The sequence below is a fragment of the Gymnoscopelus braueri genome (assembly GCF_963280865.1).
Source record: "Gymnoscopelus braueri genome assembly, chromosome: 9".
NCBI lineage: Eukaryota > Metazoa > Chordata > Actinopteri > Myctophiformes > Myctophidae > Gymnoscopelus > Gymnoscopelus braueri.
Window position 1 is genome coordinate 7,529,195 of NC_137610.1, and position 13,998 is coordinate 7,543,192.

General features: G+C 40.6%; 1 protein-coding gene across 1 annotated transcript; it reads right to left on the reverse strand.

The window, feature by feature from the left end:
* Positions 1 to 694: 694 nt before the first annotated feature.
* Positions 695 to 11,351, reverse strand: znf277 (zinc finger protein 277). The gene is made up of 12 exons (XM_080438387.1): positions 11,314 to 11,351; positions 9,306 to 9,516; positions 8,596 to 8,684; positions 8,190 to 8,272; positions 7,818 to 7,909; positions 7,315 to 7,425; positions 4,678 to 4,810; positions 4,098 to 4,165; positions 3,910 to 4,006; positions 3,754 to 3,796; positions 3,467 to 3,641; positions 695 to 1,945 (listed from the first exon to the last, which is right to left on the reverse strand). Exons 1-12 carry the CDS (start codon positions 11,339 to 11,341, stop codon positions 1,756 to 1,758), a joined length of 1,320 nt encoding a protein of 439 aa, XP_080294513.1. The 5' UTR covers positions 11,342 to 11,351; the 3' UTR covers positions 695 to 1,755.
* Between the last annotated feature and the right edge of the window lie 2,647 nt (positions 11,352 to 13,998).

The following is a 13,998-nucleotide window of genomic DNA, read 5'->3' on the forward strand; positions in this document are numbered from 1 at the left end:
TTATTTATTAATCTACATGAGCAAGATTAACTCATTCACTGCCACAATTATTGCTGGCCGCGTTTGCCCACTGCCAGAGATTTTTCATCGAAAAAAAAAAGTACTCAGGAGCCGAGATACAGAATTTTTAAGTTTTAAGTTAACAAGGAACTGGATGGGAGTCTAGATCTTTAAACAATCATATCTCCTTGGTCTTTGGGTCAAATTTGAAACAAAAACTAAAAAAAAAAGTTTTTTACGTCAGTGGCAGGATTGGTAAACGGGAAAAATTACGTTTTTTACGTCAGTGGCAGTGAATGAGTTAAGTTGGTTATTAGTTCTAAATATCGGTTTCAATATAGTTAGTTAATTGCCCAGCCCTAATGTTGTATGATGTGGTTTTCTCTCTGCAGTGCTGTGTGTTTGTGAACGTCAGTCCAGATGAGAACAACGTGGCAGAGACTCTGAGCACCCTGCAGTTTGGTTCCACCATCAGACAGGTGGTCCTGGGGAAGGCCTCCCAAAACGTCACCCCAGCCAAGAGCACAAAGACTGACAATGTGACTCCAGCAAAGGGCACAAAAACCGACAGTGTGACGCAAGCAAAGAGCACAAAGACTGAGAAATAGCTGTGGAAGGTAAAAATAAATGTATCTGGGACATTAGTTAGTGTGTACACCGTACCAACAACTACAGTAGGACATATTAATGGATATGATCACCAAGCATTTATTAAAAATGATAAATATATCTTTGAGGAGACTTTACAATTTTCTGCATGCTATTTCACATTTCATGATGTTTTGATACAATTAATTCATTATTATACAAGTTGCAATTTGTAAAAAAAAAAGTGTCTTATTACATTCACTTGGGAATACTGAGAAACGAGCAAAATCTAATTTTTACAGCAACTCATTGAGAATCACGATAATAATCCATAATCTTGCCATTTTGCAGTTACACCCAAATAAAATGCACTGCTAACTCACGTTTGAGTTGATGTGAAATGCTGTGTTTACTGCTTGCAAGCTAAACCAGTAGTGGCAACCGGCAAGCAAAAGGAACATTTTAAATTTCAAGGACAACCTGTTTGTTCTGCATTTGACAACAGACCCCCTTAACTCTTGAGTGTACAAATGGAACCAAATGGGCCCGTAAGGGTCCATCTGCATTTCGTCGCTGTCGGGCAGAAACTGTCTCTATATTTCATCTTTTGTCATGAAACAAATTATTGATATACAAGCATTTCCACCTATAATGATATGCCCAACATAGGAAGTTTATTTTTTTATTCAGGCCAGTTGTGCAACAGACTGACAGTGTGCATTTTTTGTAAATTCATGATTTAAACAGTGCTGTGTAAAGTGCCAACCTGTCTGTTGGTTTTATGAACCAATGAAAATGATTAAGCTAACTAAATAACTACATGATTGATCCATTGGAACAGGTTCTTTTTTTGCATTTGCTGCCTGACAGGGAAGACCGAAGGTCCTTAACACACCGGGAGTACGAGGCCTTGTCTGTTTGGAAGTAGTCAGACATTTTAAAGCATGTTGCACAAAACTTGCTTTGTCATGATGACTTGTCATCAAAAGCTTTCAAAAATAGTGAAAACAGCTGATCTACGAGCTCACAACGATAGATTGGTTATTTTCACTGTACGAGAACTATATAGGAATTAAGTGATTAACATGTCTGAAAAGTACAAGAGTGTGGGGTCTCAGTGTTTGTCAGATGTGCGCGCCAAGGGAAAAAGGTTGGGGAACCACTGAACTAGTTGTACGGGCCTCTGTTCTTCAGGAGTTGGTTGAGAACGCTGGTCTGCTTTAGCACCCTCAGGTTGGCCATGTCCTCTGCAATGACAGGCACGTCCCCACCGCGGGGCGCTGTGCCCTCACTGTCGCTGTCACTGTCCGACAGACCACACAGCAATGCATCGTTCTCATAGGTGGGGAAGAAGTATCTGAGGAGAGACGGAGAGATATTACACATTTACTACCAGTTGTGGAAAATTAACCAAGTACATTTACTCAAGTAAAGTACTGTACTTAGGTACAATTTTGAGGTGCGTTTACTTTACTTGTGTATGTCCATTTTATGTACTTTATACTTCTACTGCACCACAGTACATCTCAGAGGAAAAGGTTGCACTTTTTACTTTATTCTTACTTTGTAGATTTATATTATTATTATTACAAATCATACATTAACCACTTAAGCTCTATTTTATACTTGGTAATAATATCTATCTGAGGACAGAGGATGTTTAGATTGGGTCCGATCCTGATTAGACCATCGATTACTCATGTTTCGAACGATATATTTAACTTATAAGCAATCAAATACAGTCAATATACAAAAATTTCATGAGCTGAACTTCCTTTTATTCACCCCCAAAAAACTTAGTTTCTATCAATTACACACCCCATGAAGCCTTGAATTCATGCAGATTGTTTTGTTTTTGTCGCAATCCTGAGCCAATAGTTTGATGACCGGCAGAGTCTCCGGCCACCTGGCCATCAAATTATTGGCCCAGGAATGCGACAAAAACAAAATAAATCTCCATTAATTCAAGGTTTCAAGGCGTGTGTAATTGATTAGAAAATACGTCGTTTTGGGTGAACTACTCCTTTAACCACGCACTGCAAGCCCTATAAACAAAAAGAAAAGCCAAGCTACAAGCTCACAACACGTGACGTTTACTTCACAAACAGTCTATTAGACAAGAGCAGGAATTAGACTTGCGTTGATGCAGCAGAAAACATATTGAGCAGTGAAACAGTAGCAGTAGCAATGGGACACTGAGCCTAAAGGAGTGCAGTTAAGAGTGTGGTGCGTAGGTCAGAGCAAAGCTGAAGAATCAATACTGGAGCACTACTAAATACAGCCTGAACAAGCAAGTCCACGCAGTGAGATCAATGCTGATGGATTAATCCCATGATCAGTGTGTAAAAGTGCTACGGAGTGAGAAAAGTTTGGTTAAAAGCAGCAGCAAACATTTCAGCAGTCGTTTATGTAGTCCAGCTAACGGCAGGGCTCTAAGGACGGCTCTGTCTGTCCACCACTTTGGTCCCTAACAACATATCGTCTCTGTCGGATGGAAACCTCATATGTCCGAAACAGGATTCAAAACGCGCCGCTTTTCGAGCTTGTGGATCTGCTACTTTTGATGCTTTTGTGTGACGCTGTAGTTGTAGTATGATCAAGTAGGGCGTTAATTTACGAGGGGGGGGGGCATTAGAAGAAAATAGAAGATCAACAAGGTTGTAGATCGGCTATTTTCGGCAAAGAGGTTTGGTGTAGAGGGAAAAAGGAGCAAACCAAGTACAGAGCAAAAGGTTTAAGTGGTTAAACGTCAGAAAGAACAAACTAAAAAACACTGATGATGATCTATGATATCTATGAAAAAGTTTAATCTGCAAAACAATTGAACACAATGCTCTACAGTCTAAAAGTGAATTTTAATAAAATGTACTGAACTTACTGAGGTTGGTCCCATGCAGATATCTGTGGTAGCTTCATGACGTGACCAGAGTCCATGATGTGACGCAGGGCCTCGTCTTTGGAGACAAACCTCTCCTGGCAGCCATAGCAGCGACACTGGTGGATCTCCCGTCGGATGTAGTTCACCAGTTTGACTTGCTGGTAGAACTTGAGATCTGAGGTTGAACACAGGAAATTAATGACCACATATTATTATTCTTGAAGAGCAATCTTGAACATGCCTAATAGTAACTACTAATGAAATAAGTTTAACAGAGTATTACTCACTGAGCTCTGTTATCAACCCGTGGAGGTCGAAACCATGAACCTTCTAAACAGACAAGGAAGAAGAAAATAATTGATCATATTCACACAGCAGCCATTTTGCTCTTAAAGCACACTACATACTGTTCTACAACCGTACAGTGGAGTGTTGTATTGTACCTGCATGTGTGTGTAGATCTTGTCCATGGTTTCAGACTGTTGTTCACAGAACAAACACACTGCACACACTGGATGAGCCTGCCAATCTGACCAATCACTGAGGAGATCAAAGACATTTATGTAGTACAGAAGTGACTGCTGTTGAATGCATGTTGACTCTGGTGGTCCTTAAGAGTTCTAGAACTTACTCGTCTTCGTCATCAGCCATCTCACGGTCGTCCTCAGACTGGACTTCCTCCCATGTCTTTCCAAGTTCCTGATAGAAACATGGAAATGATGGGAGTCCATTAGAAGTGGTGTAAGGTTTATTTGTTTGTTAAAATAAGTGTATAAACGACTCTATATTGTGATAGTAATCATTGCTACAGTATATATGACAGGGGTCTCCCTGTCTCAACACTTTTCAGGTCGGAATACTAATTTTATCCAATCAGGAGAGAGAATACATGATTCAGGATAAAGAAGTGAAATTGGAAGTGATGACACAAAGAAGTGAGCAGATACATTTGGAACTGGAACACTATAAAATTGCAGCTGATAAACAAACGGGTACTCTCAAATGATGATTAGTGATTTAATGTGTTTTTGGCATTGAACACTGGAACTCGGGCCATATACTTATTCATTTGATTATATATATATATTTTAAATAGCCGATCTACGGCGCACCGCATAAATCCAGCAATGGAAAAAATGCTAAAGATTATTTAAAGGTTATTGCGATTATCTCCAATAATTGCCTCTAATAGCAGTGCCAGGCAGGCCTACCAGGTAGTTGATGACATAGAAGCGGTCGTACTGGGGGTTGTTGGCGTTGATGCGGCGGTGTGCTTTCTTCCTCATGTGATCCTTCAGAGTGGTTTTGTCTCTGAATGTCTTCTCACAGTACAGACACTGTAGACTGACAACCACACACACACACACACACACACACACACACACACACACACACACACACACACACACACACACACACACACACACACACACACACACACACACACACACACACACACACACACACACACACACACACACACACACACACACACACACACACACACACAATGAGGACAACAAAGTCACAGTCAGTATTACCCAGTAAACAATAAGGTCAACTAGACGCGTCGCAATTCTGGGCAATTGCAGAGTGTGGTTGCACCGACGCTAGTCGCGGGTCGCTGTCGCCGGGACTCGAGGAATACGCTGGGAGGAATACCGTCGGAGGCTGTGCCAATTACATTGTCACGTAACTCCTTAGATCACTTGCGTTTCATTTTGAGAGGATTGATCCCCCCAAAATAAGGTTTTTGCATCAAACGGTTACATTCTGAGCATTTGTGGCGCCCCCTATGGATCAAAGTGGAAATTATTTTGGGGATTTGTTGAGTAAACCACCCTCGACATGTGATTAAAATTTGGGATCGATTGGACGTTTTGTTTGTGATTTTTGGCATTTTTGATAAAACGGGCCCCTCCCACTAACTTCGGAAGCCAATTACGGACGAACGGTAAGGAATATCAAAATGCCGTTTGGATATGTTTATCGCATGGACCCAGAGATCATGTGTACCGATTTTTGTTAAATTTGGACAAAATATGTGGGAGGAGGAGCTAAAAGTGTGTTTTGAAGAAAATTCAAAATGGCGGAAAATCTATCCTGACGCAAATGGGCGTGGCCTATATGGGGAGATGCGTCGTGACCCAAGGAATCCAGGGGAAAATAAATTTTTATTTTACGACCTACGGTTCAAGAGTTATAGGCCAAAACGTAAAGGGGGCTGTTATAGCGCCACCATGTGGCCGATTGGTGTGATTATTTTTTCAATAATTTCGGACTAAATTATGAACCTCCTCTCCAAATCTGGTAACTCTAGCTCTTACGGTTTTAGAGAAAAAAATACTTGAATTTGAGTTTTTTCACTTTTTCATTAAAGCGGATGGGGAAATTTAATGCACTAATAAATCAATATCAATTAAACTATTTAACCAATCTCTTAGCAAAATACAAGCGCACGATTCCAGGTCAAGACGGTCATTTTGAGATATGGCACTAAATTGGGGAATAAAAACTGTGGGAGGAGAGACGATCTAAACTATTGTTTATCTATATTAATAATAAAGTGTGAGGATTACTATAGTCTGGTTGCCCTGTTAGGGCAACCACACTAATAACCACATATAAGTAGAGTGTAGAGATAACAATGTAGTGCGTCAAATGAACTATAGGATACCAGGTAATTAATGAACCTAGGCATGTGTCTACTCAACATGCTATCTAAATGACATTCTTAATATTTGTGGTAGAGAAAAAAAAGTTATCTACAAAGTACAAGCAATACATGAGAACAAGGGACCAGGATACAGTATATCTGTATAGTATACTAGCATTAATTGAAGGAAAAGACTGACAAGAAGGGATACAAGAAGAATTTAGTGCTGGGGGGTGAGGTCGGTGTAGGCCTGTCATAATTATTACATAATCGTCTAATCGCAATTATTTGAGAAATTCGCATACTCGTCAGAAGCGTTTCCATGTTGAAAAATGTTCATACATTTTCCAAAAATAGCAGAAATAGCAAATCTCAGCTATCAGCTATATCCGCTGTTTCAAAAGAAAAATTAAGTATACAATTATTAAGTGTCAGTAATTTCTTTGTATATTTCAGTTATTTGTCATATTCGCCCTGTGCAATCAATTTGTGATTATGAAGCCTACAAACCAAACAGAAAACCAAAAACATTTGTAATCGTGACAGGCAGCCCTAGTGAGGTGTAATAATAATCTGAAGAGGTGAGAGTCTTCAGACCATGGCAGGAAATTGAGAGTGATATGTGGAGTGATATGCAGCTTTGTGCTTCAATAGCTCCATTTGGAGCTATTCAAATGTATCACTCTAGGAATGAACAATACTGTGGTTGACTCCACAACATGACACCCGATGCAGTGTGCGCGCACACAGCCTGTGTGCATGAGCAGTAACCAAGAAGCCATTAAATCAGACTCATTTATGTTAAAGCACCTTTCCAGCTCGCACTTAAAGCCATTAATCCACTGCTAATGTTCCATATTGGCATCATGTGGGGGAAAAAGTAGCCGGTGTCTATTTCCGTTGTATTATTTTGTTCCATCAATCTCCTCGCTCCCCACCTTGAAACATTTACGCAACGCCTTGCTTTTAGGCAATTAGCATGAACACGCACACCCTCACATGCACACACGTGTCACACGTAAACAAAAATAAAGCTTTTTCATGTCAAGGACCCCCACATTGAATGTGTATTTGGCCGCAGACCCCCATCTGAAAATATTTTGTGCCAGGCACCCCTACAAGATTTGTGTTGTTACATTTTCCACCGGACTCCACTTTGATTGCAGTATTGCAAACCCCTGATGATTCTTACTTGTCTAGTTTGCTCTGTAGCGTGTTCAGGAACTCTGTGCAGTACACGATGTTGTCTGGCAGCCCGATGCTGAAGGAGTGCTCCCTGGCCATGTGGTTGAGCAACGTGGATCTGCAACGAGTCAAAGTGAACACACAGCCTGTTTTTCAAACATTTTCAAGTCAAGGACTTGCCTAAATTTACTATTTACAATTTAGGCATTTAGCAGACACTCTTAACCAGAGTGACTTACAATAAGCAAGGTAAACACATACATCAAATGCAGAGACAGTGTAGTGCCTCAGTAAAACTTGTAAATATAGCCCAAAATGTATTTGTATTCGGCCGCGGACCCCCCCCATCTGAAAAACTATTCTGCCAAGGACCTCCATAAGAGAAAAAATGATTCCAAACATTTCAAGATGTTCTTTAAATAGCAGATCTATAGGCTCACAACACGTAGCAATACTACGTGTTGTGGGCTTGTAGATCTGCTTGTATGTAGACCATCTGTACCACCAGACCTGTTTCCACTGAACTCCTCGCTGCAGAACATGCAGACGCGCTGAAACGTGGCGTCATCTCTCTCCCTCTGCTGTTGCTCTAGAACCTCCACCTGTGGTCACAGAGTGAGAGAGACATGGTAAACCACAGCCTCTTGTGGCGTATTACTTTATATATTAGACCATGATAGTAATGCTTTGTAATACGCTTTGATCTTAAAATAACTAATAAGGGAAAATAGCCGATCTACAAGTTCACAACACGTCGCAGCGCGACGTGTTGTGAACTTGTAGATCGGCTATTTTCAGTGAACGACATGCTTCCATAGGTCATGATGGCTTCTATGGAATCCAAATGAACTTTAATCCATGAATAATAATAATAATGCTCACCAGTCTCTTCTGCTGGAGCTGCTCTCTCAGGCCTCGGTCTTCAGGCAGCACGTCACAGAGCAGGAAGTAATGTTCCTGTATGTCTGTAAAGACAACCAATCACTGGTTGGTACACCCACACATACACTTTTCACGTGCCGAAAATAGCCGATCTACAATCGTCACATTGTAGATCAGCTATTTCTGGTGTTCGTGCGAATGGAAGATGTTTCTGAACACGTATTCTGTTGTTAGTTTGACCACTTCAAGTCTTTCATCTTAAAATAGCAGATCTACAAGCTCACAAGACGTGGCAGCGTGACGTGTTGTGAGCTTGTAGATCGGCTACTTTCGGTGCGCGTCATGCTTCCTAATGACTGAAATCAGTCGTGGCGACGGAGAACTTGAATCCATGAGCATTACTCACCAACAGGGCCTTCGGAGTTGGTCTTTATCACGCTGCAGAAATCTGTTAAGGGTTGTTCTAAGAATCTGCCCTTCCAGTAAAGCATGTACCTGATTGAGCAGAAAAAAATTATATAAGTGCACTAAAATATACTGAATATGCCAAATATCTGAACATTTCTGTTAAATAACTGTCTACAAAGATCAGTCTTCTACACCAGTGGTTCTCAAAGAGCTGTCACGATTACAAATTTAAGTTGACGATTAATTGTCACACAAATACTTGCGATTAACGATTTAATTGTGTTTGGCATTGAACATTGGAACATATGGAAAATGAAGGGGAAAAAATCTGAAATTGCAAAGGGCAGATATGACAAATAACTTAAAAACGAAAATAAATTATTGACATTTAATAACGTTATACATATGTAGAAATAGCTGATCTACAAGCTTACAACAGATCAGCTATTTCTGCTATTTTTAGAATTTGAAAATGTCTGCACATTTTTCAACATGGAAACTATTATGACGATTATGCAAAAATAATTGCGATTATCTAGGGGTGTGCTAGGGGTCCCTCCCTAGCACAAAATATTCTCAGATGGGGCTCTGCGGCCAAATGCATTATCAATTAGGGGGGGTTGACATGAGAATGTCTGAGAACCACGTCTACACCGAACATGTGTGTGTTTGAGGGAGAGACGGAGAGGACAGCCATGTGTGTTTTACTTTGGGAAGTCGGCTATGAGCTTGACGTCAGAGATGACCAGCTTATGCTCCAGGACCAGATGTTTGAGGAGGCGGTCCTTGTCGGACAGCGGAGCAGATTCAGGGCAGAGGAAACACACCACCACCTCCTCCAGACCGCTGCTGCTGCTGCAGCTACTGATGGCTGTTTCATCTGGGAAACACAGGGGCTCCAGAATGCTGTCCTGTCCATCTGTGGAGACAGCAACACAGTCACTGTACTAGTTATTCATCATTAAACGTTCTCAAAACGTTTTTGTGCCATGGACCCCCAAATTGATGTATGTATTTGATGGACCACCACCTGGATATATGTTGTGCCAGGGACCCCCAGAAGCAAAGATTTGTGTTAAAAATTCAAGATTTTTCAAAAATAGCAGATATACAAGCTCGTAGCACAGCACTCAGTGCCGCGCTGTGAGCTTGTATATCTGCTATTTTTGAATAGACTAAGTACAAGTTTTCTAAGTCTGAAAATACACATCACATGAATCCAACACAACGCTACACAATGACATAGCCATGGTTCACATGACAGTCATGTTTCAGGGCTACACAATGACAGTGCTGTCAAACAAGTCTATGAAGCTATGTGTGAAATCTATGAAGTGTTTAATCTGCAACACAATTTGATACAATATGTAGTGGGGGTCCCTTAGCTGTAGAATACAACTCTCATGGACACAGGGACTTTCAGCACTATACCCCGTAGACACTCCAAACATGTACAAATTGAAAATAAAGGTGCTTACCCCCAAGGCCCATATGTTAACTGTCTCTACGGGGTAGTAGTTTAATGTAATAATCCATATATTTCAATAAAGAAGTGTTTTAATGCCGTCTGTGGCCGAACGCCATTTTTTCACCCTCGTTTACTTCCTGTTTATATTGAGTGTAATTCCGGGTCTCACCAGATGGGGCGCGTTACCGGGAACTTCCGACAGAATCGGCCACAGACGGCATTAAAACACTTATTTATTTAAACTACTACCCCGTAGCGAGAGTTAACATTTGGGGCTAGGGGGTAAGCACCTTTATTTTCAATTTGTACATGTTTGGAGTGTCTACGGGGCATAGTGCAGAAAGTCCCTGTGTCCATGGGGTTGAACCTAGCCATGGTTCACATGACGCTTGTATACAAGCGTCATGGTGCCCTGTCCCCCTGGTCTAAAGTTTTGTTCGATTTTTTCAGATTGCCATCGCTCACATAAACATAAACGTTCAGATTTCAAATATAAAGTGCTTACCACCGAGCCACGGATGTTACAAGGCGATGTGGACCGCGATGAGTACCCGTATCTCCCGTATTGTTCAATAAAAAGCATTTTAATCCCATCGCCGTCCATTTTCTCCAAATTGTCTCCTATACTTTCAACCATGCGACACTAATGGTTGGGAGGTGTATTGCACTCTGATACATTACAAAACAAAAAAAAACAAAAAAAGAAAATGGACGGCGATGGGATTAAAATGCTTTTTATTGAACAATACGGGAGATACGGGTACTCATCGCGGTCCGCATCGCCTTGTAACATCCGTGGCTCGGTGGTAAGCACTTTATATTTGAAATCTGAACGTTTATGTTTATGTGAGAGATGGCAATGTGAAAAAATCGAACACAACTTTAGACCAGGGGGACTCGGCACCATGACTGTCATGGTATGACAGTCATGTTTCAGGGCTAGGGTTGAACCCTACAACTCTCGTAGATTGAAAACGTCAGAATCATAAATACGTCTACGAGAGTTGTATTCTACAGCTAGAATACATTGTATGTATGTCTCACAGCCATAGCTAGGTGCTAGCATGGAGCTAACAGGGATGAAGAGGTTTTCAGGCAGCTCAGGTTGCCGTTGGCAACGACACTGACTATCATAGATTTTTATACAAAAACAAAACACCCTGAAAGCAACCGTGCATTAATAACACAAAGGTGGCGTTAGTAACCTTAGTAAATAAATAAAGTATTAAAAGACAACATGCCACATACCACTTCTACTAGACATGCAGGCAGCCATTTAAAGTCACGTGGGCAAAACAGCAGTGTTGCCAGGTTCTGCGAGGGAAATAAGCAACCAGGTCTACGAAAACAAGCCCAAAAGAAGCGAATAGGTTACGGCTAGTTGAAATCTACAAGCTCTGAGCTTGTAGATCTGTTATTTTCAGGGGGAAAAAACAGATTTTAACAAGACAAATCTTGTATGGGGGTCCCTGGCACAACATATTTTCAGATGGGGGGGGGGGTCTGTGGAAAAATACATATTAATATGGGGGTCCTTTTAACGTTGTTTAGTTTACCCTTGATTTGGAATGATTTCAAATATCGCGAAACTGCGCTAACCAATCAACAGTCAGTCAACGTAAGCGGAAAATTTACTGACTGTTATTTCTATTTTCAGCGGACATGGCAACACTGCAAAACAGCCGACCACTGACCAATCAGAGGCTCCCCACATAAGTGAACCTCATCACATTACAGGTAATGCCCACTAGATGGTGTTATAACACTACACTCTTTTACCTTTGTCGTCATTTTGTAGGTGCACTGGGGGGAAAGTATATTTAGTCGAGTACTGTACTGACAGTAAATATTCAGGCACTTCCACTCTACTTGAGTATTAGATTTTTTCTGATACTACAAAAGACTACAAAAGAGTTTTTACTCCACTATAATTAATTAGTTACTAGTTACTTTGTAGATTTAGATCTAATAAATAATGAATCTAATCTAATCTAATCTAATCATTAAAAAAAATCATCATGTATATATGCTTATTGCTACTAAAATAGGGCTTCACTGGTTAACATGAATACTTATAGTTTAGCTATATATATATATATATATATATATATATATATATATATATATATATATATATATATATATATATATATATATATATATATATATATATATAATAGTTCTGTGTGTGTGTGTGTGTGTGTGTGTGTGTGTGTGTGTGTGTGTGTGTGTGTGTGCGTGCGTGCGTGCGTGCGTGCGTGCGTGCGTGCGTGCGTGCGTGCGTGCGTGCGTGCGTGCGTGCGTGCGTGCGCGTGCATGTGTGCGTGGTGTCTTTGCACAGGTGTTGGATTATTCAGAGGAGGTGGAAGAAGTACTAGAATTGTTTTACTTCTGTTTTACTTCAGTAAAAGTAGGCCTACCAATACCACGTTATAGAAATACAGTACTTTGCTATAACAATTCCTCTATTCAAAATGTCACATGAGTAAAAGTACAAAAGTATTGCCATCAAAATATTCTTAGAGTACCAAAAACTGTTAGGCTTAAATGCAGCTTCTACCAAGGGGCCGTTAGACTGATGAACTCTGCTGGTGCATTGTCTGAAGGAAGCCACACCAAAATAAGTTTGACTCTTATGTACCTGTACACAAGATGTAACAATAAAGTACACCCTTGAACCTTGAACCTCTAAACCCCAATAAATTGTAAACTGTTCTGCCTTGCTGCGTGCTGTTATACAGTACTGTATGTCATGCTGCCATGTTATCTTGCTTTGATACATTTTATTGTACACTGCTGGTCCTGAGTATGATTTTCGTTTCATGTGCAAGCATGTAAATGACAAATAAATGAACTTGAAATGTAAAAGAAAAGTAAAAGTACTCATTATGCAGAACATTCCATTCCACAAGTTTTCAAAACTTAATATTAAAAAAAAATGTAGATCTACAAGCTGAGAGATTTGGTGTAAAAAGCAGGTCCACTTTCCCCCACTGTTATTTAGACTGCAGCTGTGGAACACAAATTAAACTCCAGAGAGGTGTTGAGCTCTTTTTAATGGTGATTATACTGACATCAATAATAAACACAGGATCTGTGTGTAAAGTACTGAGGCAGTCTTTCACATGCAGCAGGAATCAATAATCAAATCACTCTGGCGCACAGCAGTGGTTCTCAAAGTGGTGTCCCCCGGGGGTCCTTGAGTGGGTTCCAGGGGGTCCTCAGTTAAATGTATTACTACAGCATCACAATCATTTTAACCACTTTATCCATGTTTTATATGTTGCCTATTCAAAGATCTGTGCTTCAGCTTATTTCTGAACATTTTAAAGAAAGTTTATTTTTTACACAAATCGTCTCTTCTGGTGGTCCCTGGCACAAAACCCTTTCAGATGGGGGTCCGTGGCCAAATACAAATCAATTTGGGGGGTCCTTGACATGAAAAAGTTTGAGAACCACTGGTGTGCTGATCTATCAGAGCCATTCAGTGCTGGCATTTGGGTTACTCAGCAAATAGAATAATAGCTACTGTAGCTGCAATAGCTGCAGATAGACAGACAGGGTGGAAATGGTGTCTTTAAGGGCTATAGGCTTGTCGCCTGATAATGGCTTCTATATTCCAGTTTTAATTAAGCCCTGCAGGAGAATCCCGCCTCTTTATCATCAATGGACCTGCAGTGTGCGATGTGCTCGCCTCCCCGTGGCCCCTTTCATCTCATCTCCCACCGTACCATAACTCCCTTTATATTCAAAGACCAAAAAAACATCTTTTATTAATCTTTTTGATCGATTTCTCCTGTCGATCATCAGTAAATTTCCATTGTTCATTTTAATGTAATGTGTTTGGGGAGAGGAGGGGTAGTAGTCCCAACCCTCATGTTGCACTCATCCTTTGTCTTTCCAGACAGCATAATCTATTCCTTTAAAAACACA